The 23,350-nt window shown below is 40.3% G+C and overlaps 1 protein-coding gene across 3 annotated transcripts; it reads right to left on the reverse strand.

Moving 5' to 3' along the window:
- On the reverse strand, positions 1 to 20,989 carry AFG2B (AFG2 AAA ATPase homolog B). 3 transcript variants are annotated; one of them, XM_045900151.3, is made up of 8 exons: positions 19,836 to 20,986; positions 18,132 to 18,317; positions 11,998 to 12,156; positions 8,620 to 8,727; positions 7,816 to 8,008; positions 3,427 to 3,557; positions 2,098 to 2,223; positions 1 to 284 (listed from the first exon to the last, which is right to left on the reverse strand). In XM_045900151.3, exons 1-8 carry the CDS (start codon positions 20,928 to 20,930, stop codon positions 117 to 119), a joined length of 2,166 nt encoding a protein of 721 aa, XP_045756107.2. In that variant the 5' UTR covers positions 20,931 to 20,986; the 3' UTR covers positions 1 to 116. The 3 variants fall into 3 exon arrangements, 2 of the variants coding, with proteins under 2 accessions (XP_045756107.2, XP_045756105.2); XM_045900149.3 differs by having other exon boundaries at positions 8,518 to 8,727; positions 19,836 to 20,985; XR_008508057.2 differs by having other exon boundaries at positions 230 to 284; positions 7,784 to 8,008; positions 8,518 to 8,727; positions 19,836 to 20,989.
- Positions 20,990 to 23,350: the final 2,361 nt, after the last annotated feature.

Below are 23,350 nucleotides of genomic sequence, written 5' to 3' on the forward strand. Positions count from 1 at the left end.
TACAAAGTTTTTTATTTACACGAAATAACGCACACAAACTCTAAAAGTGCGAAGCTGCAAACTATAAGACAAATTTACACTTAAATTAATCCTTGGTCAGGGATGTAACATAGTTTTTAAATATCCTCTAAGTTAGAAAATCCTTGTTTCTGAAATAAGTTCTCATATAAAGTCAAGTCCTTGGGACTTAAGGACGGCTTTACAGTCTTCAGTGATTTTAGAAAGTGCTCTTGTTTCACGGTGGTTGCTTCTAGTCCATTTTCTTGCAGAGCCAGCAAGGCAGCCTATAAGAGACAAACAACAGGAAATAATTAATATGCTCATTTTTTTTTTTTTTTACAAATTATGGTAACACTTTATTTAAAGAAATTTTTTTTGAAGATTTTATTTAATTTGAGAGAGAGAGCACAAACGGGGAGGAGGGGTTGAGGCAGAGGGAGAAGCAGACTCCCTGCTGAGCAGGGATCCCAACATGGGGCTCCATCCCAGGACCCTGAGATCATGACCTTAGCCGAAGGCAGAGGCTTAACTGACTGAGCCACCCAGGCGCCACCACAATTTATGGTAATACTTCAAAATCTGAGGGTAAAAACCTCAGTCCCACTTCTCAGAATTCCAATATTCATGACATTAAAAATATTAAAAAGTTAAGTAAGATGATTAAAAGTTGTCTTAACAGACCATAATTTCTTCTACATTAAATTCTAGCCTTAAGTGGGAAAAAAGAAAAAGCCAAGTTGCAGCAAAATATATAAACTGTGAGCCCATTTACATATTTAAAGATGAGAGACTATCTTCCTGGTTTCACAGTAGGGAGTTTTTAAACAGGACACAGCACTGATCATAAAGGAAAAGATCAAACACATACTCTATGACACAGCAATTCTCTTTGTAGGTATATACATATATAAAACAGACATATCTACACGTATGTACTAACAGACACATGCAAGATTGTTCATAGCAGCATAATTTTTTTTTAAAGATTTTATTTATTTGAGAGAGAGAGAATGAGAGAGAGAGAGCACATGAGAGTGGGGGAGGGTCAGAGGGAGAAGCAGACTCCCTGCCGAGCAGGGAGCCCGATGCGGGACTCGATCCAGGGACTCCAGGATCATGACCTGAGCTGAAGGCAGTCGCTTAACCAACTGAGCCACCCAGGCGCCCCAAAGCAGCATAATTTATAACAAAAAAGTAGTAACCCAAATGTTCAAAAAAATGGATGAATAAATGCAGTATATTCATAAACCAGAATATTACAAAGCGATGGAAATGCACAAACTACCACTATACGCAAAACCACAGATGAATTTCACAAACATAATCTTGAGTTAAAAAAGCAAACATAAAAGTATATATGGTCCTATTTATAGAAAGTTCAAAAGCAGACAAAACTAATCTCCAGTGCTAGAAGTCAGGAGTGTGGTTCCCTTTTGGGAGGGAAACTGGGAAAGCCCCAAGAGAAGCTTCCAGGGCATTGATAATGTTCTCTCTCTAGTTATACAAGTGTGTTCATTTTATGTTAATTTAATGAACTGTATCCTAATGATCTGTGCTTTTTTCTGAATAGTACATTTAATAAAAGTTTATGGAAAGGGAAACACCTACGATGGCTTCTTTTGCTCTCAAAATAAAGTCTAAATCCCTTAAAGTGGCTTACAAGGACCTGTGTGATCTGGCCACTTCCCAGCTCTTCAATGTCATCTCTCACTCCAGTCGTCCACACATTTTGTTCCCTCCGCCTCAACACCACCCCCTCTTCCCTCCCTTAGCCTTGTCAACTCTCTCATCATCCTTCCAATTTCACTTTACACATGCCCTCTCTCAGAAAGCCTTCTCTGATGCCCCCAAGTCTGGGTCGATGTCCTTCCCAGGTGCTCCCACAACACCCTAAACTTCCTGATTAACCACATATTTTCAATTGCCAATGCAGTATTACAATTTGCCTCTCTGCAACCTGCCACAAACCTGTAAGCTCATGGAGGGGAGGGAAGGAGAGAGAGGGGTCGTAGCTGTCTGTTTCACCTTACACAGTGCTTGCCACATAGGAATCTTTTAGTAAATGCTGCCAAGTGAATGAAGATCTAATTAACTTACTTCTTTGCAAAGGTTTCCAAGATCAGCACCAGAGAAAAAACAGGTTTCTGCTGCTAGGTTTTCTAAGGAAACATCAGGCTCCATTGGCATGTTTTTTGTACAGACTTTCAAAATAGAAAGCCTGCCCTGGAAAAAAAATTAAAAACAGTATGTTTATAATCTTATAACATTTACATCTGACACAAAGCTATATTAAGATATCTTAAGTTAGTGTTTCCTGTCATACTACAGAGGAAGTTTATGTATTTATTTAATAATCAAACAATAAGAATCACTTCTGAAGAGGTAAGAAAGAATAACTCATCAATGGCTCATATGATAATGGTAAAAATAATAACATGATAAACTTTTAATACTTTTATAGTAATTTTTAAAATAGTCAACTATAGCTAAATTTCTTTAAGAGACATGATGAGTCCCTGTTCTGGGTACAAATAGTGTTATCAGACATGGTTTAAAAAGCAGAAACACGGGCGCCTGGGTGGCTCAGTTGGTTAAGCGACTGCCTTTGGCTCAGTCCCACAGCGGGCTCCCTGCTCGGCAGGGAGTCTGCTTCTCCCTCTGACTCTCCCCCCTCTCATGGCCTCTCTCTCTCTCATTCTGTCTCTCAAATAAATAAATGAAATCTTTAAAAAAAAAAAAGCAAAAACATGAATTATCTAGACACGATTTAAAAATAGACATTTAAGTCCCGCGTCGGGCTCCCTGCTCCGCGGGGAGCCTGCTTCTCCCTCTGCCTCTGCCTCTCTCTCTCTATCTCTCATGAATAAAAAAAAAAAAAAAATAGACATTTAAATTTTTTTTTTTTTTTTAAGGAAGGAAGGAAAAAATTCATTCTTTGTTTTTAACCATTCCCTGCTGGTGGCTGTGGATGTTAAGGGCAAAGAATTACTGATTCTTTGACTATGGATACACTGTGTAATCTCTCTAATCTCAGACTTTCCCACTGTAAAATAAGGATACTGATGCAAATTATCTCCCAAATGCTTTTAACACTTTAGGATTCCTCCATTCTAGTTGTAAAATAATGGTGATTATACTTAACAAACTCGGTATTTTGAGTCTGCCACAACAATGAAATAAGGTAGAACTACTTTACTTATATGCTTATGTTTCTCTGAAAATAAGCCTAGAGTACCCAGCAAAAGCAGATCAAAATTATGATTTTTATGAAGGGCCACCAGGCAAGGGAAGACTGCAGAACCTGGTATAAGACACGTACCACATACACATATATCTAGTTTGGGATTCAATTCTGCTAGGCTCCTTAGAGCTCAGACATTGATGTGTTAAGAATCCACACACAGACTAAACATGTACAATGATTACCTTTTCATCTGGAGGTGGAATATAAATAATCTTATCTAATCTTCCAGGTCGTAACAAGGCATCATCTAATACATCAGGTCTATTTGTTGCAGCAACAATCATGACATTTCTGTTAAAAACTTCTTGAAACTCTGAGGGAAAACACCAACACAAAGTAATGTCAGTAAACTGTTAATTGTTAAAATTTTAAGAAATTATAAATCAGACGGTCCATTTATTTTTAAATAAGCATATCCTTTTCTTGGGACTGGAATGCTTATATCTCCTATCCAGACCACCTTCTTGATATCAATATATGCTAAAACAAATTATTAATCAAAGAACTACTTTGTGTGTGGTGAAGGGACTGGCCAATCCTGAGGGACATCTCTCTAGGAGATATGAGAACCAATGGAAAACCTTATACCACAGCAGAGAATATCTACTGAAGGCACGTGAGCCCCAAAGAATGATTATAACCTAAATGGATGATTTGAAAAGACAAAGCATGTGACTAACAGGTGGAGATGTATGGCTATGAATCACTGGCTCTCATGTCCTGCAAGAGAGAGATTTACTTTGCTTTTTATTTATTTTTCTTTCTAGAGACAGAAATATGACAACATAAGCTGCAGATATATAAATCCTAGATAAAGATAAGAAATACAGAAAAGCAGCCAGAGCAACACCTTACACACACTAAGCATTCAAAATTGTTTGTTGAACTCCCAACAAACAAAAGTCCAGGACCAGATGGCTTCTAGGGAATTCTACCAAACATTTAAAAAAGAGTTAAAACCTATTCTCAACCTATCCCAAAAAATAGAAGAGGAAGGAAAACTTCCAAAATCATTCTATGAGGCCAGCATTACCCCGATACCAAAACCAGATAAAAATACCACAAAAAAAGAGAACTAAAGGCCAGTATCTCTGATGAACATTAGATGCAAAAATCCTCAACAAAATACTAGCAAACTAAATTCAACAATACATTAAAAAAATCATTCACCATGATCAAATGGGATTTATTCCTAGGATGCAAGGGTGGTTCAGTACTTACAGATCAATCAACATGATACATCAATAAGAGAAAGAACAAGAACCATATGATCATTTCAACAGATGCAGGAAAAGCATTTGACAAAGTACAACATCCATTCATGATAAAAACTCTCAACAAAGTAAGTTTAGAGGGAACATACCTCAGCATAATAGAGGCCATATAAAAAAAACCAACAGCTAACATCATAGTCAATGGTAAAAAAACTGAGAGCTTTTTCCCCTAAGGTCCGGAACAAGACAAGGATGTCCACCCCACCACTTTTATTCAACATAGTACTGGAACTCCTAGCCACAGCAATCAGACAAAAAAAAGAAATAAAGACATCCAAAACAGCAAGGAAGAAGTCAACTTCCACTATTTGCAGATGAGATGATACTCTATACAGAAAACCCTAGACTCCACCAAAAAACTACCAGAACTGAGAAATAAATTCAGTAAGGTCACAGGATACAAAATCAATGTACAGAAATCTGTTGCATTTCTATATATTAATAATGAAGCAGCAGAAAGAGAAATTAAGAAAATAATCCCACTTACAATTATACCAAAAATAATAAAATACCTAGGAATAAACTTAACCGAGGAAGTGAAAGACCTGTATTGTGAAATTATAAAACAGTGATGAAAGAAACTGAAGATGATACAAATAGACAGTCCATGCTCATGGATTTGAAGAATAAATATTGTTAACATGCCCATACTACCCAAAGCAATCTACAGATTTAATGCAATCCATATAAAAATACCAATAGCCTTTCTCACAGAACTAGAACAATCCTAAAATTTGTATGGAATCACAAAAGACCCCAAATAGCCAAAGCAACCTTGAAAAAGAAAAACAAAGCTGGAGGCATCACAATTCCAGATTTCAAGTTATATTACAAAGCTGTAGTCATCAAACAGTGTGGTACTGGCACAAAAATAGACACACAGATCAACAGAACAAAACAGAAAGCCCAGAAATAAGGCCAGAAATCAGCCCACGATTATACGGCCAACAAATCTTTGACAAAGGAGGTAAGAATATGCAGTGAGAAAAAGGCTCTTCAACAAATGGTGTTAGGAAAACCGGACAGCAACATGCAAAAGAATGAAACTGGACCACTTTCTTGCTTTTAAAAAAAAAAGATTTATTTATTTATTTGAGAGAGAGAGAGGAAGAGAGAAAGAGCATGTGAGCGGGGAGAGAGGCAGAGGGAAAGGGAGAAGGAAAGAATCTTAAGCAGAGCTCGGAGTCCAACGCAGGGCTCAATCTCAAGACCCGGACACCATGACCTGAGTCAAAATCAAGAGTTGGATGCCTAACTGACTGAGCCACCCAGGCACCCTGAAACTGGACCATTTTCTTAAACCATACACAAAAATAAACTCAAAATGGATTAAGGACCTCAATGTGAGACCTGAAACCATAAAAATCCTTGAAGAGAGCACAGGTAATAATTTCTCTGACACCAGCCATAACAACATCTTTCTTGTCTCCTGATACAAGGGAAATAAAAGTGAAAATAAACTATTGGGACTATCAAAATAAAAAGCTTCTGCACAACAAAGGAAATAATCAACAAAACAAAAGACAACCTACTGTATGGGAGAAGATATTTACAAATGACATATCCAATAAAGGATTAGTACCCAAAATATATAAATAACTTATATAACACACACAAATAATCCAATTTAAAAATGGACAAAAGACATGAACAGACCATCTCTCTAAAGACATACAGATGGCTAACAGATACATGAAAAGAAGCTCAATATCACTCATCATCAGGGAAATGCAAATCAAAACCACAATGAGATATCACCTCACACCTGTCAGAATAGCTAAAATCACAAACACAAGGAACAACAAGCATTGTAGAGAAAAAGGAACCCTTGTGCACTGCTGGTGGGAATGCAAACTGGTGCAGCCACTGTGGAAAACAGTATGGAGGTTTCTCAAAAAATTAAAAACAGAACTACCCTATGATCCAGTAATCACACTACTGGGTATTTACCCAGACTATGAAAACACTAATTCGAAGGGATATATGCATCCCCATGTTTACTACAGCATTATTTATAATAGCCAAATTATGGAAGCAGCCCAAGAGTCCATCAATAAAGATGTGGTGTACACATACACACATACACACACACACACAGGAATATTATTCAACCATAAAAAGAATGAAGTCCTGCCATTTGCAACAACATGGATGGCTCTAGAGTATAGTATTATGCTAAGCGAAATAAGCCAGTCAGAGAAAGACAAATACCATATGATCTAACTCATGTGGAGTTTAAGAAACAAAACAAAGGAAAAAAAAGAGAGACAAACCAAAAAAGACTCTTAACTATAGAGAATAAACAGAGGGGAGGGGAGATGGTGGGGGATGGGGGAAATAGGTGATGGGGATTAAAGAGTACACTTATCTCGATGGGCACTGAGTAATATATGGAATTGCGGAATCACTGTATTGTACACCTGAAACTAATATAATACTGTATGTTAACTACACTGGAATTAAAAAAAAAATTTCTTTTAAATTGAACTGAATAATCAGAGTGGTTCCCCAGTAATGTGATCTCTCAAAGTAGTGAGTTCCCTATATCTGCAAGTATTTTAGCAGAGGCTGACTAAATACTGGTCAGATACTGTAGAAGGAATTCCTGCATTATGAGAAAATTTCATTAGAATACCTCATGGGTCCCTTCAAATTCTAGTATCATATGTTCTTAAGGAGCTGTAAGACTCTCCTTCCATGGAATGATTTTTTTCAAATGGGAAACAAGGTTAAAAACAATGAAAGAATAAATGAAAAATTATCCATTGGATAACTTAAGGATATCAAACTATTTAGAAAGAGACTCTGAAAGGGAGGAAGGGACTTCCAAGGTCATTTTCATTTCATTATAACTAAGGAAACCCATTACTCAAGAAAATTGGAAGTTTTAAATTAGTAAGATCATTAGTAATAACAATGTTTTGTTTTGTTTCATATAAAAATTTTTAGAAAGGGATGAACACTGGTTCTTCAGGATATAAAAATAAGAATAAATTCCCTTTCTATTAGCAATGTGTAAAGTTATGTTTCTAAATCTTAGGAAAAATAAAATTCACATTCATATATATTTAAGATAACTTATTACAAAATTTACCTCCTTCCTAGCCAAATCACAATTTTTAGCAGGTCTGTAGAAATCCAAACAGAGTCAAACTGAAATTATATAATTTGTTCTATGAGATGCATCCAGCATAGGAAAAGCTAGTGTATATGCACTGTATTTAATGCTGGCCTGGGTTTTTGGTATATTCTGGCTAATAAATACCTCTTCATTTTTTTTCAGCTCCTTGTATTTACCCTGTTGATCTGATTTACTTCCTCTTCTCTCTATAGTCTTCAGTCCCACACCATCTAATTCATTTAGAAGAACAGAAAGAACACGTTCTTGAACATTACATTCTGTTCTGCTGATGGATCGAGAGCCCAAGATTGAATCAATCTCATCCAAAAACACAATTGCTGGAGTATTTGCTCTTGCTTGTCGAAATACCTTTGTTTAGGAAAATGAAATTATTGAAAAGCCACACATTATTTAATATTCCAGTGAATATATGCTTTCTGCATTACTACTTATAATTTTTAAAATATAAAAAGAGAAAGATGCTAAATGTCTAAGAATTGGGGAATGAATAAATAGAACAAGAAACAAGTCAGTATTACTACAGGTTAAAAATCGTATTTTCAAAAAATACTTAATACTATGGAGTTTTAAAAGTGATAATGATTAAAAAATCATGATAAAGACATAATCTACCCTCAATCTTAAAAGAAAAACAAAAAAAATAAAGCAAATTCACCAAAATGTTAACAGTAGGTAGAGATTACAAATGATTTCTTTGTGATGATTTCCTACATTTCCTAAATTTTCTATAAACAAATCTATATAACTTTTCTAATTAATAAAAAGGCCAGTAATATTTTTAATAACTAAGGTTTATCCTTAAAGCAGGCCATGAAAATTCAAAAGGACACTTAACTACATGGGGAAAATAAACAAACCTGAGACAAGATTTTTTCTGAGTCTCCAACAAAAGGAGAAAAGAGATCAGCACCGCTCACGGAAACAAAAGAACAATGACAGCTTGTGGCCAGCGCCCTCACCAGGGTGGTTTTAGCACATCCAGGGGGACCGTACAGGAGAACCCCCTTTGGTTGTGTCAGGCCCATCCGGACAAATTCCCGAGGGAATTTTAGAGGCCACTCGATACTCTGTAGGTACACAAAAAGAGACCGTTATTTTAGTGTAATGATAAAGCATCAAATAATTCAGTAAATTCATTTGTCCACTCAATAATTCTTAGGTATCTGTTATAAGCTGGAAATGCAGTTCATTCTCCATGCACCAACCAGTGATCTTATAACCTAAGTCAGATCATATCATTTCCTGCTTAAAATCCTTCAATGACCTCCCATCAGAATTAGAATAAAATCCAAATCCTTCCTGCCAGTCATTATAAGGCTTTACATAGCCTATTTCCCAAACACCCATTCTGTTCCCATCTTAGGGCCTTTATTTGCTATTCTCTCTCTATCTGAACACTCCTTCAAGTTCTCTATGTGGCCATCCCTCATCATTCAGTCTCAGCTCAAATGTCATTTTCTTGGAGAGGTCTTCCCTAACCACTCTAAAGCAGAACACCCACCCCCACCCCCCTAGCCACTCTACGCTACTGCCCATCTTTTACTTTGGGAGCACTTACTCATTCACTATCTGAAACTATTTTTCCATGTTGATTTTGTCATTCTGCTCCTGCTAGAATGTAAATAAAGCTGACCTCTAAATAGCCATACATAGGGGCGCCTGGGTGGCTCAGTAGTTAAGCGTCTGCCTTCGGCTCAGGTCATGGTCCCGGGGTCCTGGGATCGAGCCCCGCATCGAGCCCCGCATCGGGCTCCCCGCTCGGCGGGAGGCCTGCTTCTCCCTCTCTCACTCCCCCTGCTTGTGTTCCCTCTCTAGTTGTCTCTCTCTCTCTCTGTCAAATAAATAAAATAAAATCTTAAAAAAAAAAAAAAAAAGCCATACATAGAATGACACCTTCACAAAGTCGGCACTCCACAAATGTTAACTAAATAGTAAACAAGTCCCCTTTACCTCTGAGGTAGGTGATTTTATTATCATCATAATTTTACAGATGCAGAAGCTCAGGCTTACAAAAGTTAAGTAACTTGCCCAGGTCTTATTTCTAGTGAGGCAAGCAGAACTGAGACTGACCCCAGGCAGTGTAGATCAAGAAGTACAAACTCTTAACTACTGATGTATTGCCTTTCTATAAAAGATAAGATCCCTGTACCAAGGGAACCCAGATTTTAGTTGGGGAGACAGACTTGTAAACTAACAATGAGGCCAGCAAAGGGCATTCCACAGAGAAGGAACAGTACACACAGAGACACATGAAACTCTAATTCATCTCACCAGTAAGCAGGAACAGAGGGGGAGAATGGGGGAAGCAAAGAACAAGAGAGTTGAAGTGGAAGGAGTCAGACTGTGCTGCACCTTGAAAGTTTTAGTCAACATTGAGGAAGCAGTATGGGGAATGGACTGGGAAGAAATAAAACCAGAGGAGGGAGACCAGTTAGAAGTCCCTTGGAATGACTCAGACTACAAAAATAGTAAAGCCTGATGTGTCACAAGCAGTGGCAATGGTGTCAAAGGGATGGACTTGAAACAAAATGTAACTCTTTTATGCAGGGACTATGTTCTAAATCCAGAGGGGAAGTTGCACATACATATGACAGGACCCAGGCATTTAGAAGATGGGTTTCTTTTTTTTTTTTTAAGCTTTTATTTATTTGAGAGAGAGAGAGCATGAGCGGGGAGGGGAAGAGCAGAGGGAGAGGGAGAAAAAATCTGAAGCAGACTCTGCACTGAGCACAGAGTCCAACATCGGGCTCGATCCCATGACCCTGAGATCATGACCTGAGCTGAAACGAAGAATCAGACGCTCAACCAACTGAGCCACCCACTCACCCCTAGAAAATGGGTTTCTGACTTATCACATGGGTGGCTGGCTGTATTCACAGAGGTAGGGAATCCAGGTATGGTGGTGGGACTCCTTAGCTGAGTTTTGGACATGCTGAGTTTGAGATCCCTGTAAGTTACCTGGTAGGCAAGCAGCTAAGCAATGCTGATGATCAAAAGAACTATCTGCACTGGATATAAAGATTTTCGAGTTAACAGTTTTCAGGGGACAGTTGAAGCCCTGGATATTGAGATCATGGACTCACAGAATGGAACCAGAGGCCTCCCAGGAGCTTGGAGCACTAACATTTAAGGTATGGGGAAGGAATGTTCAGAAAGGCAGGAAAGCTTACCATCTCCAAGCTAAAGAAAGAGTGTTTGCAACAGGAAGGTGTAGCTAATCTCTCATGTACTTCATGAAGAGTAAATGAGACAATGCATGTAAAAAATTAGGGAATATCATAAATGCACTGATCCACAGACATAAGGATTCTACGATTCAATGCAGAAATAGCTTCTAGTTAAGATAAATAAATTATAGTGATACTTATAAATCAGTCTTTTGTATGTGCAGTTAGAGAAACCTAGTTCTTTATGGCAGGATCACCTGAAGGTAAATTAGCAAAATTAACTTCTGAAACTGAAATGCAAGTGAGAGCCTCTGGAAAGCTGTGTCCCTCAGCATCCACAGTGAGAACCAGTAGGCCCCCAGGCCATACTGTGTATTATAATTTTGTGCTTTTACCAGTCTCAGGGCAAACTCAGGCCTACAAACTAAAAATCTGCATTTTACCACCCACAAACTAAGAACCATTTTTACATTTTTTTTTTTTTTTTTTTTAAAGATTTTATTTATTTATTTGACAGAGAAAGACACAGCGAGAGAGGGAACACAAATGGGGAGTGGGAGAGGGAGAAGCAGACTCCCTGCCGAGCAGGGAGCCCGATGCGGGGCTCGATCCCGGGACTCCAGGATCATGACCTGAGCCGAAGGCAGTCGCTTAACCAACTGAGCCACCCAGGCGCCCCGCATTTTTACATTTTTAAATGCTTGGAAAAAAAAAATCAAAAGAATATATTGTGACATGTGAAAATTACGTGATTTCAATGTCCATAAATAAAGTTACCAGAACACAAGTAATGATTACGAATTATCTACGGCTGCCTCCGTGCCATGAAGACAGAGCTGAGTGGTTGCAACAGAGACTGGATGGCCCACAAAGCCTAAAATATTTACTCTCCGGCTCTCTACAGAAAAGTCTGCTGATCCCATTCAATATGATAAAGCCTTTAAAGCAAAAACAAACAAAAGAAAGGTGAGGTAGGAAAGTATGAAAAATGGTATTTGATGCCTACAGAAGACCAGTTAAACCAGGACTAAAAAGGGCCCCTTGGATTGTGACGTTAGGATGGCATGACTGATGGCAGCCAAGATAGTCTCAGCAACTGCGATCTGTCTTCATCACAAAAGTGGCACACTTAAACCCTACCATTCTACTGGCGTAAGCAAACTTGATCACCTGTTTTAACTTCAGTTTGACATCTTCGAGGCCACCAATCTGCTCCCAGCCAACAGGCTTGATGTCCATCAGTCCAACGATACTTCGAAATGATGAGGGTTGAATCTTTTTAAAAGCTTCAAGGAAGTCCGCTTCATCAACAGCCGGGTTGTCCTTGTTCTGAAGAAATATGCCCCCAAAAACAAAATCAGGACCAAAAATTACGTGGGCCTTTTTTGTGGTATAGGAGCACAATTATTTCTTTTCTTTTTTTTTTAAAAAACCTTCTTTTGAATTTATAAATCTATTTTATTATAAAAAATCTTTCATACACAAGGCAAAAGAATTAAATGTCTCCTCCCCCAGCTCTCTCCACTGTGCATCTCTAGAGGATGGCAACCGTTTCCTATGTACCCCAGCAGTATGTTTCACAACAGTCCGGATATACACATCCTTTCAAACAGATACATAAGTGGGACCCTATTGTACCAATTAACCTGCATTTTTCACTTATATTAGAAATCTTCTCTTACCAATTAATACAGTTCAACCTCACTCTTTTTGACAACTGCAAAAGACACCATTGTATAAGGGTACCATAATTTAACTGCATCCTTCTGTTGTACATTAGATTGTTTCCAGTCTTTTGTTATTACAGCTGAAAATGTGCACATGTTCAAGTATTATATATAATATTTCCTCCAAGTAGAATGCACATTTACGATTGTGACAGGTATTACCATACTGCCCTCAAAGCTGCACCGCTAATATAAAGCTCTTCTTCCCATACCTCTCCAGCACTGGGCATTACCAAACTTTTAAATTTCTGCCAGTGTGACAAAGGAAATGGTACTCACTATCGTGTTAATTTCTTCAATCAACAGTGAGGTAGAGGGAATATGGAATTAGAAAATCAGCTTTTTTACAATCACATATAGTAAAGACTGATCGGGGCAAGAATCATCCATGGATGCAAAACAAGGGGAGGGGAAGTGTGACAAGGAACGTGATCTCAAAGGGCATCCTCATAGATTTCTTATTAGTTGCAAAGGGAAAAATAGCAGCTATACCATGGAGAAACTGGACAAAACCCTGACTGGTTGATCATATCAATCACCAATTAGGGACATCACCAATGAGGGGCAGGGAGACATCTTGTCCTTTCACATGTGATACCTTAAGAAGGACACACCATCACTTATGGAGTATTCCAAACCGGCATATGTAACCTGAATCTATGAAAAAATATTAGACAAACCCAAATTGAGAGACATTTTATAAAATCACTAACCTGCATCCTTAAAAACTGTCAATGTAAAATATCTCATTAAAAAAAAAAAAAGCTGGGGCGCCTGGGTGGCTCACTCGGTTAAGTGGCTGCCTTTGGCTCAGGTCATGATCCCAGGGTCCTGGGATCGAGTCCCACTTTGGGCTCCCTGCTCCATGGGGAGCCTGCTTCTCCCTCTGCCTCTCTCTCTCTGTCTGTCTCTCATGAATAAATAAATAAAATCTTAAAAAAAAAAAAGCTGGGGCGACTGGGTGGCATAGTCAGTTAAGCTTCCAACTCTTGGTTTCGGCTCAGGTCATGATCTCAGGGTTGTGAGATCAAGCGGTGTCAGGTTCTATGCTCGGCAGGAGCCTGCTTAGGATTCTCTCTCCCCCTCTGCACTCCGCCCTACATACTTTCTCTCCCTCTTTAAAAAAAAAAAAAAAAAAAAAATTGGGGCGCCTGGGTGGCTCGGTTGGTTGAGCGACTGCCTTCAGCTCAGGTCATGATCCTGGAGTCCCAGGATCGAGTCCCACATCGGGCTCCCTGCTCAGCAGGGAGTCTGCTTCTCCCTCTCATGTGCTCTCTCTCTCTCTCATTCTCTCTCAAATAAATAAATAAAATCTTAAAAAATAATAAGAAATAAAAAAATAATAAAAAAAAGGCTAAGGGAGAATTGTAGATTAAAAGAAACTAAAAACCAAACACAATGAACTAGATCTTGTACTGGAGGGAAAAAAATGCTAAAAAGACTGAGACAACTACCAAAATCAGAGTATGGGCTGTAGATCTGATGATGTTTTGTTTCTGTGTTAAATTTCCTGAGTATAATGATTATACATAACCACACTGTGGTCTCATATGGGACATACTTTTTCTTAGGAAATGGATAATGAATGGGTTATGATGTATGCAACCCATCCTCAATTGATTCAGAAAAAGTAAGTAATATGTGTATACATATACATTTAGAGACAGAGAAAGAGAGAATGATAAAGCTGATTTGGGAAAATGTTAAAAATTGATGAATTTGGATGGAGGGTTTAGCAGGATTTCTCTATTTTGCAACTCTCCCTAAACTTTTTAATTATTTCAAAATGAAGAGTTAAAAAAAAAGATTTATTTTTTAAAAATTTATTTATTGTTCACTTTGGCAGCACATATAACTAAGATTTATTTATTTATTTTAGAGAGAGAGTGAGACAGAGTGCATGTAGGAGAGGGAGAGGGAGAGAGAATCTCAAGCAGACTCTGCACTGAGCACACCCGAGGAGGGGCTTGATCTCACAACCCTGAGATTAGAACCTGAGCCAATACCAAGAGTTGGACGGTAAACCGACTCTGCTACCCAGGCACCCCTGAAAGAGACTAATTTTTAAAGAAAGTGAAGTTGAGGATTTTCATGTTTACTGGCTACTTGTAATCCTTTTACTGTCTACTACCTGTTCTTATTTTATTACCCACTTTCTCTTGGATTGTTGGTCTTATTGATTTGTTAGAATTCTCTCTATATCAAGGTAATTGGTCCTTTTGTCATAGGCCAAAAGTATTTTTCCAGTCTGTCTCTTGTCTTGTCTTTGTTTATGTATTGTTTTGCCATCCCCAAATGGTCAAATTAATAAATCATTTCCTTTTTGACCATTAGGTTTTATGTTATGCTTAGAAAGGCTGGGTTTGGGGTGCTGCAGTTGGTTAAGCATAGGACTCTTGATTTTGGCTCAGGTCTTGAAATCAGGGTTGTGAGATCCAGCCCCACCTTGGGCTCCAAGCTTAGCATGGAGTCTGCTTAAGACTCTCTCTAAAATAAATAAATAAATCTTTAAAAAAAAAAAAAAGGTCATCTTTACTTTAAGATTATATTTTAGAGAATCTTTCTTATAATTTCCTTGATCATTCTAGTGAACCAGATGTTTTGTTAAAAACTGCTTATATTTATAATACCTATTATATTTAAGATTTACCCTCATATCAAATTCTTTAACACATTCCTTGGCTGCCCTCAGTAGCAGCAGCAGCCCCTCATCTGCCTGAGGGGCAAAGAAGAAAAAGATGAAGCCAGTACCTTCCCAGATTCCTGTCCCTTCTTCCTTCCACTTCCCTTGGTTGTTTATGAACTCAGTCATCACTTGTAAATATGGCTGGGCAGGCCCCTCCTGAAGTAGCAGCTGGCTGATCCACCTAAGCCAGGGTGCTTAAGGTCAAACCTGGAACCTCAAAGCAGAGGGAATCCTACATGTAAATCTCCCTTCCCAGCCCCTGGTACTCTCCGCCTCCCTTCATAAGGCATAGAGTCTCACACCTCTATGCATGAGAAGTGTTATTCAATGTTCAAGCAGCTTTGGTTCTAAACCCAGAAGAGGACTTACAAGTTCACATAACAACTTCCCCACCTTCAGTGTATGTGTAAAAATAAATGGAAATGAGGAAGGATGTAAATTATGTAGGTAAAAAGGTTTTCAAAACTTTGGATGATAAATCATCTTTTTATAATTTAAACAAACTCAAATTGATTTTTAGAAATTACAAGATCAAAGGACAATTTTAATGTTATAATAGTTACAACAGAGATTGAAAACTTCATCTCAGAATCCTCAGGGTACTGAAATTAATTTTTTTCTGAAGGGGTTTAGGGATTAAGGATTACTTATTACATATGAGGTGAAGAGATTTTCCAATGCATGGTGTTGAAAACTATTATATTTAAGCTAACAACCTAAATATTTCTAAGAAAGGTAGTCATGAATTAAAGATTTCAATATCGGGGCGCCTGGGTGGCTCAGTCGTTAAGCGTCTGCCTTCGGCTCAGGTCATGATCCCAGGGTGCTGGGATCGAGCTCCACATCAGGCTCCCTGCTCTGCGGGGAGCCTGCTTCTCTCTCTCCCACTCCCCCTGCTTGTGTTCCCTCTCTCACTGTGTCTCTCTTTGTCAAATAAATAAATAAAAATCTTTAAAGATTTTAATATCAAAGACAAATTTAAAGATTTTATTTATTTTTTTGAGAGAGAGAGACAGAGATAGCGACAGAGATAGCAAGAAAGAGCAAGAGCAGGGAGGAGAGGGAGAAGCATGGGGAGCCCGACACAGGACTCGATTCCAGGATGCTGGGATCATGACCTGAGCTGAAGGCAGACACTTAACCGACTGAGCCACCCAGGCACCCCTCAAAGATAAATTTAAATAAAAATTCCAGGTGCCCAATCTTCTCCTGGGTTAGAAAAGGTTATCTTCCCCACAAAATATTTATTTATTAACAAGAAAGGAAAAAACAGATGCAATGAGAACACAGTATTTCTGTGATCCTCCTGCCCAAAATGCAAAGCTGAATCAAATCATGAGGAAACATCAATCAAACCCAAACTAAGGAATAGTGTACAGAATAAACGACCTATAGTCTTAAAAAATTAGCCATATCCCTGGTTAAACAACCAACTCTTGGTTTCAGCTCAGGTCATGATCTCAAGGTTGTGGGATCCAGCCCCACACTGGGCTCCACGCTTAGCACAGAGTCTTCTTGTTCCTCTCCTTCTGCTCCTCCCCCAGCTCACACACACTCTCTCTCTCTCAAATAAATAAATAAATAAAATCTTCTTAAAATTAAAAATTAAAATTAAAAAGGTAGCCATAAAAGAAAGATTAAAGAATGGTTCTAGATTAAAGAGTACTGGGGAGGGTGCCTGGGTGGCTCAGTCGTTAAGCGTCTGCCTTCGGCTCAGGTCATGATCCCAGGGTCCTGGGATCGAGTCCCACATCGGGCTCCCTGCTCCATGGGAAGCCTGCTTCTCCCTCTCCCACTCCCACTGCTTGTGTTCCTGCTCTCGCTATCTCTGTCTCTGTCAAATAAATAAATAAAATCTTTAAAAAAAATAAATAAATAAATAAAAAATAAAGAGTACTGGGGAGCCTGGGTGGTGCAGTCAGTTAAGCATCTGACTCTTGGGTTTCAGCTCAGGTCATGATTTCAGGGTCCTGGACTGAGCCCCGTGTCAGACTCCAAGGAATCTGCCTGAGCTTCTCTCTCTCCTTCTCCCTCTGCCCCTCCTGCTCATGCTCTCTCTCTCTCAAAAATAAATAAAACCTTGAAAAAACAAAAACAAAAACAAAACACTAAGAAATGATGATAGCTAGATGCAATGTGCAATCTTGGATTACTGTTTTCTTTTTTCCTTTTAAAATTTCTGCTATAAAGGAAATTATGGGATAGTGAAATTTGGATAAAGTCTACAGATATTAGGTAAAAGTCTGTCAGTATTAATTTCCTCATCTTGATAACTGTACTGTGGTTAAAGTCTTTGTTTTTAGAAAATATACACATAAGATTTTAAGGTTAATGGGCCATCATAGCTGCAATATATTCTCAAATGTTTCACGTTATACATATATATATGTATATATATAGAGAGAGAGAGAGATATCTATATGTAAATATATATAAAAACACAGATGAAGAGAAAAAGATAAAGTAAAACTGGTAAAATGCTACATTTGGAGAATCTGGGTAAAGTATATACAGAAATTCTTTGTACTATTTTTGCAACTTTTCTCTTAAGTCTGAAATTGCTTCAAAATAAAGAAAAATTAAAAAGAAATATGTTTGACTCTTCTGGGCCACACTGTCTTTTTCCTGGCTGCTCTGGGCTTTGGCACTAGGGAGTTACTATGGGAATGAGGGAACATGCCCTAGTAGACCTGGAAGACTCAGCCCTCTATCCCCACGTTCAGTCATATGCTAGTCCCAGGGAGATGAGATGTAAAAATATACATAAGAAACAGCGGTGGAAGGTATTTAAAGTTCCAAGAAAATGTACTTACCACTTGTTTAATCCCTAAATTAGTCTGTTATGGTAATGAAAAGATCAACACACAGGGTCACACATCAATACTTCCTACCTTCTCACTATGAAGGAGAGCATGCAGGGCAGCCTCCCTACAAAGTGCAGTCAGGTCCGCACCAACATAGCCAACTGTCATTTCTGCAAGGAGGCTCAAATCGACTTGACTGGAGATGGGCATCTTTGAGGTAATCACTTGGAATATTGCCTTTCTTTGTTTAAGTGTGGGAGTCCCAATGACAACCTATATGCAAAGCAAAAAAAAAAAAAAAATTAAAGTTTCCACAGTTTAAAATATTATGTAATATTTTTATCCTCTCAAATGTGTATAACTTAGTGAACAAATTTGCAAGCAGAACTATGTACTCTTAAGCATACCACAGATTCTGAATATATTAAAATCCTAATTTTCCAGAGGAATAACAATGGCTAGATAGTTGCACAATGAAAATTACATATAGATCTTCCTCAACTTAAGATGGGGTTACATCCCAAAAAAATTCATCGTTAAGTTGAAATTACAGTAAGTGGATAATGCATTTAATATACCTAACCTACTAAATATCACAGCTTAGCCTTGCCAACTTAAATGTGCTCAGAGCATTTACATTAGCCTATGGTTGGTCAAAATCATCTAGCACAAAGCCTATTTTATAATAGTTTTGAATATTTCATAAAATTTATTAAATACTGTATTGAAAGTGAAAAACATAATGTTTGTATGGGTATAAAATGGTGGTCAATATGTTGATTATTTACCCTCATTATCTCGTGGCTGTCAGCAGCATAAGAGAGCATCTTACCGCATATCGCTAGCCTGGCAAAAGATCAAAATTAAAAATTCGAAATAATATTTTCTACTGAATGCGTATGGCTTTCAGACCATCATAAAGTTGAAAAACCATTAAGTTGAATCATTTTAAATTGGGGGCCCTGTGTAATTGATTTAACAACATTTTGTTATTTTTTTGAACCTACCAAGTTCTGCGAGCCAGGGATGCAGCAGGAAACCAGATAGTCTAGATCCCTGCCCTTAAGGATTTTATTCAGGAGACAAGTACCAGATAGCGCAAAAAAGAAATCTGCTCAAGTTCGGCACAGATTAAGCTAACAGTGTGCAATTATTATCCATCTCTTTAGAATCCTAACACAAAGTTCAAACATCACTTAATCACTATTCAAACTATTTCATCAAGAATCAATTTGGGACTAAAGTTTATAAAATAGAGGGCAGCTTTGAATACTCAATCTTCCCAGCAACTCAGGGAGCAATTGTGGGTAATTTCTCACTTGCGGGACAGGATGCTGGTGTCCCCACAAGGAATGAATAAATTCAGAATAGTTAATGCCTGCTTTGATCTAGTTCTTTCCGTCCTTCTTCCTTTTTATTTCAATAAACTTATTTCTTGAGGCTATCCTACTTTAAATTCTTATTCCAAATCCACAAGTGTTTAATTACTATGCTTACAGCTGACCTAGTTCCCTTAAAAACTAACGTCACTGATTGTACTCATCTTCAGGACCTGCACAACAAAATTAATCCCTAAAGGCCACCTTGCTTCTCGGAACAATTTGACTCTGGGCTAAAACAGGTCCTGGCTCACAGACTGCACAAGGGCAGAGACCGTGTTCTCTGCATTACAAAAAGCCCCACTCCAGCCCGACTGCCAAACCTAAGTGGCAGAACCCTCGGGGCAGCCAACCAATGCCAGAAGAGGCCTGGGTTCCAGGGACAAGGGGCTGAGAGCCCGGGCCTATTTACCTCTCGGTCAAATCTCCCCGGTCGGCGCAGCGCTGGGTCTAGAGCGTCTGGCCGGTTGGTGGACGCCACCACCACCACCTCGCGGTCCCCACTGATGCCGTCCAGCAGCGTCAACACCTGGGCCACCACGCGGCTCTCGGCGGCTCGGTGTGGGCCGCCCCGACGGGGACACAGCGCGTCCACCTCGTCCAGGAAGAGGAGGGTGGGTCTGCGACTGGCCAGCTCCCGCGCGCGCTCGAAGACCTGCCTCACGTTCTCCTCGGTCTCCCCGGGCCGCGCGCCCTGGAGCGCGGGAGCGCTCACCGCCAGCAGCTCCGCGCCCGCTTCCCGGACCACGGCCCGCACTAGCTGAGTCTTGCCCACGCCGGGGGGGCCCGCCAGGAGCACCCCGCGAGGCAGTGCTAGCCCCAGGGCCGCCAAGGTGCGGGGGTAGCGGAGCGGGAGGCGGAGGAGCTCCCGCAGCGAGTCGGCCGCCTCCGAAAGGCCCCCCAGGGGCACCTCGGCCTGCGGCTCCGCTTCGGATGGAGGCACGCCGCTGAGACTGATGCGGGTGCGAGGGGTGACCAGCCCGGCCGGGTCCGGGCTGGGCGCCCCGCTGACGATGTGCAGCGCGGCCACGGGGCCGGGGGCCCCCGGTGGAGCGGCCACCACGTGGCCCCGGGAGACCGGTCGGTTCCTCAGAAGCTCCTGCGCCGCCTCCAGCACCGCGGCTGGATTCAGGGCACCGGGTGCGCCCGCCCGCTCCCGCAACACCGGCCACACGGTGAGGAGCCGCAGGGAGGGGCAGGGCACCAGGCGGAGGCTGCGTAAACTGAGACTCCCCCGGAACCCCGAAGCCCCCACAGCCGCCCCGGGGCTCGCACACTGCGGATCCAGTTGCACAAAGCCGTCTGCTCCATCCCGTCGCAGCCAGGCGGCGCAGAGACAGGAGCCGCCGTCGGGCAGAGAGATCTTCACCGCCGAGCCCAAGTGTGCGCCCAAGGCGCGGAAGGCGGCCGGGCCCAGGCGACAGCGCTGCGTGCCCCGGTCCCTAGCGTCTAAGGGTAGCACCTTTAAGAGCGGCTCTTCGGGAAAGGAACCTGAGTCCGGAGCCATTGTACACACACAAGCCCAAGCCGAGGCAAGTGGGGCAGGAATTCCACCCGGGCGGGAAAAGCGGGTACACCGCGCTCCCCGGCCGGAAGCAGGTGACGCGCATGCGCCAGGGTGACTCCATTGCTAGCCCAGGAGTGGAGGCTGAAAGGGCCAATCGGGAAGTTAGATGATGCTCTGGCTGTTGGTGGTGTGGTGTCGGATTTGACGAAACCCGGTGGCCCATTCCGGGGCTGTATGGAAAAGGCCTTAGTTACGGGTGTCTGGGAGGCCTCATAAACGAGCTTCAGGAGGTCATTAAGCATATACATAGGTGATTTAGAGAGTCCCCCGCATAGCGTACTCTCCCTGCTCTCAGACGTGAGCATCACCACCAGTGCTTTGTGAACGAACCTCAGGCGTCTCTGTGGGCACAATATTTTGGAGTGCTGTGGTGCTAATATCTAAGGCGACTTGGAGGAGCTAAGAAATACAGCCTTGGCGCCTCCCACGGATCTGGGTTCTAACGTGTTCAGAAGGTCCAGGCATGCCTTTCCTACAGCAAAGCACCAGCACTGCCAAGAGAACAGCACAGTGTAGCATTTTCAATCCCTGGGAGAGAGGAGAGAAGGAAAACCAGGCCATCTGACATTTGGTGGCACACAAATATATTCTGCTCAGATTCTTTACTCCTGTAGGGGCCACTAGCAGGCAGGCCAAACTGTACCACAATGGCGTATTATTTTGAAATGAAGCTACCTGGAGAACAGCTCGTTCAAGGGCACTCAGACTCTCCACTGTCCCCCGAAAGCAAGAAAGAAACTCCCATGTGAAAGGTACCATCTCTGTCCTAAGAAGTAAGAAGACATCCTTATCACCAGAGATAGGAACTTTAAAGCCGAGACAGCTATAGAAACAAACCTTGTGCCTTTTTTACTAATCTACTACCTCGGTCCAAATTCCACTTTGAATTCCATACTAATTAAAGCTTCCAAACATCTATTTTATTTTATCCTGTCAATTCCTCACAGATTTATTGTCTTTTTGTCTAAAAAGCGTAAAAACTGCCTGCCTTGGTCATTGCTTTGGTCTCAATTTCATTATTGGGCCTCTGAACACATAATAATAAAACTTTGGGGGTTTTCCCATTAATCTGTCTTGTGTAAATTTCTTACTCCAGCTGAGAGACCTTGAAGGGCAGAGAGAGACTTCTTCCTTCCCTACACTTCTCTGCATGTTCTTTGACAACAACTTAATCATAACCTCTTCTGTTCATCTGATAAGTGCTTACTGACTATTTGGCACACAGCAGTATGAAGGCCTGTATCAGAGGCGATGCCTGTCGACATTATTAAGACTACTGCCTGCTATTCTCTTTCCGCCTTTCTTCTCCCTTCCCCACAGGGGATTACACTTTTTTTTAACTTAAAAAAAATTTGTAAGTTTATTTTAATTCCAGTATAGTTAACATACAGTGTTATATTAGTTTCAGGTGTACAATATAGTTATTCAACAATTCTATACATTACTCAGTGCTCATCATGATAAATGTACTCTTAATCCCCTTCATCTATGTCACCCATCCCCCCACCTACCTCCCCTCTGGTAACCATCTGTTTGTTCTCTATAGTTAAGAGTCTGTATTTTGGGTTCTCTCTCTTTTTTTTGTTGTTCACATATGAGTGAAATCATATGGTATTTGTCTTTCTGTGGCTGTTTTTATTTTGCTTAGCATCATACTCTTTAGCTCCATCCATGTTGTTGCAAATGGCAGGATTTTAATCTTTTTTATGGCTGAATAATATTCCATTGTGTATATATACCATATCTTCTTTATCCATTCATCTGTCGATGGACACTTGGGCTGCTTCCATAATTTGCCTATTGAAAATAATGTTGCATTATTTACAATACTTCATATATCCTTTCAAATTAGTGTTTTCATATTCTTGGAGTAAATACCCAGTAGTATGATTACTGGATCATAGGGTAGTTTTATTTTTAATTTTTTTGAGGAACCTTCATACTGCTTTCCACAGTGGCTGCACCAGTTTGCATTCCCACCAGGAGTGCACAAGGGTTCCTTTTTCTTCTCATCCTTGTTAATACTTGTTGTTTCTTGTGGTTTTGATTTTAGCCATTCTGACAGGTCTGAGGTGATAGCTCATTGTGGTTTTGATTTGCATTTCCCTGATGATGAGTGATATTGAGCATCTTTTCATGTGTCCATCTGTGGTCTTCTTTGGAGAAATGTCTGTTCATGTCTTGTGCCCATTTTTTAATTGGATTTTTGGGGGGTTTTTTGGTGTTGAGTTGTGTAAGTTCTTTACATATTTGGGATACTTTTATTGGATACGTTACTAGCAAATAGCTTCTCCCATTCAGTAGGTTGTCTTTTAGTTTTGTTGATTATTTACTTCGCTGTGCAGAAGGTTTTTATTTTG

Source organism: Mirounga angustirostris, unplaced genomic scaffold (assembly GCF_029215605.1).
Source record: "Mirounga angustirostris isolate CCGP_5_RB_7025 unplaced genomic scaffold, mMirAng1.0.hap1 SCAF_9, whole genome shotgun sequence".
Classification (NCBI taxonomy): Eukaryota; Metazoa; Chordata; class Mammalia; order Carnivora; family Phocidae; genus Mirounga; species Mirounga angustirostris.

Bases quoted from the DNA above. Each gene is read 5' to 3' on its own strand.
- AFG2B (XM_045900149.3), bottom strand. From the start codon at position 20,930: ATGGCTCCGGACTCAGGTTCCTTTCCCGAAGAGCCGCTCTTAAAGGTG. The intron at 12,157-18,131 runs GTAGGAAGTATT...ATATTTCTTCAG, and splicing joins CTCTCCTTCATAGTGAGAAG to AACAAGGACAACCCGGCTGT. The intron at 8,728-11,997 runs GTGATCAAGTTT...GTGTACCTACAG, and splicing joins TCAAACTGAAGTTAAAACAG to AGTATCGAGTGGCCTCTAAA.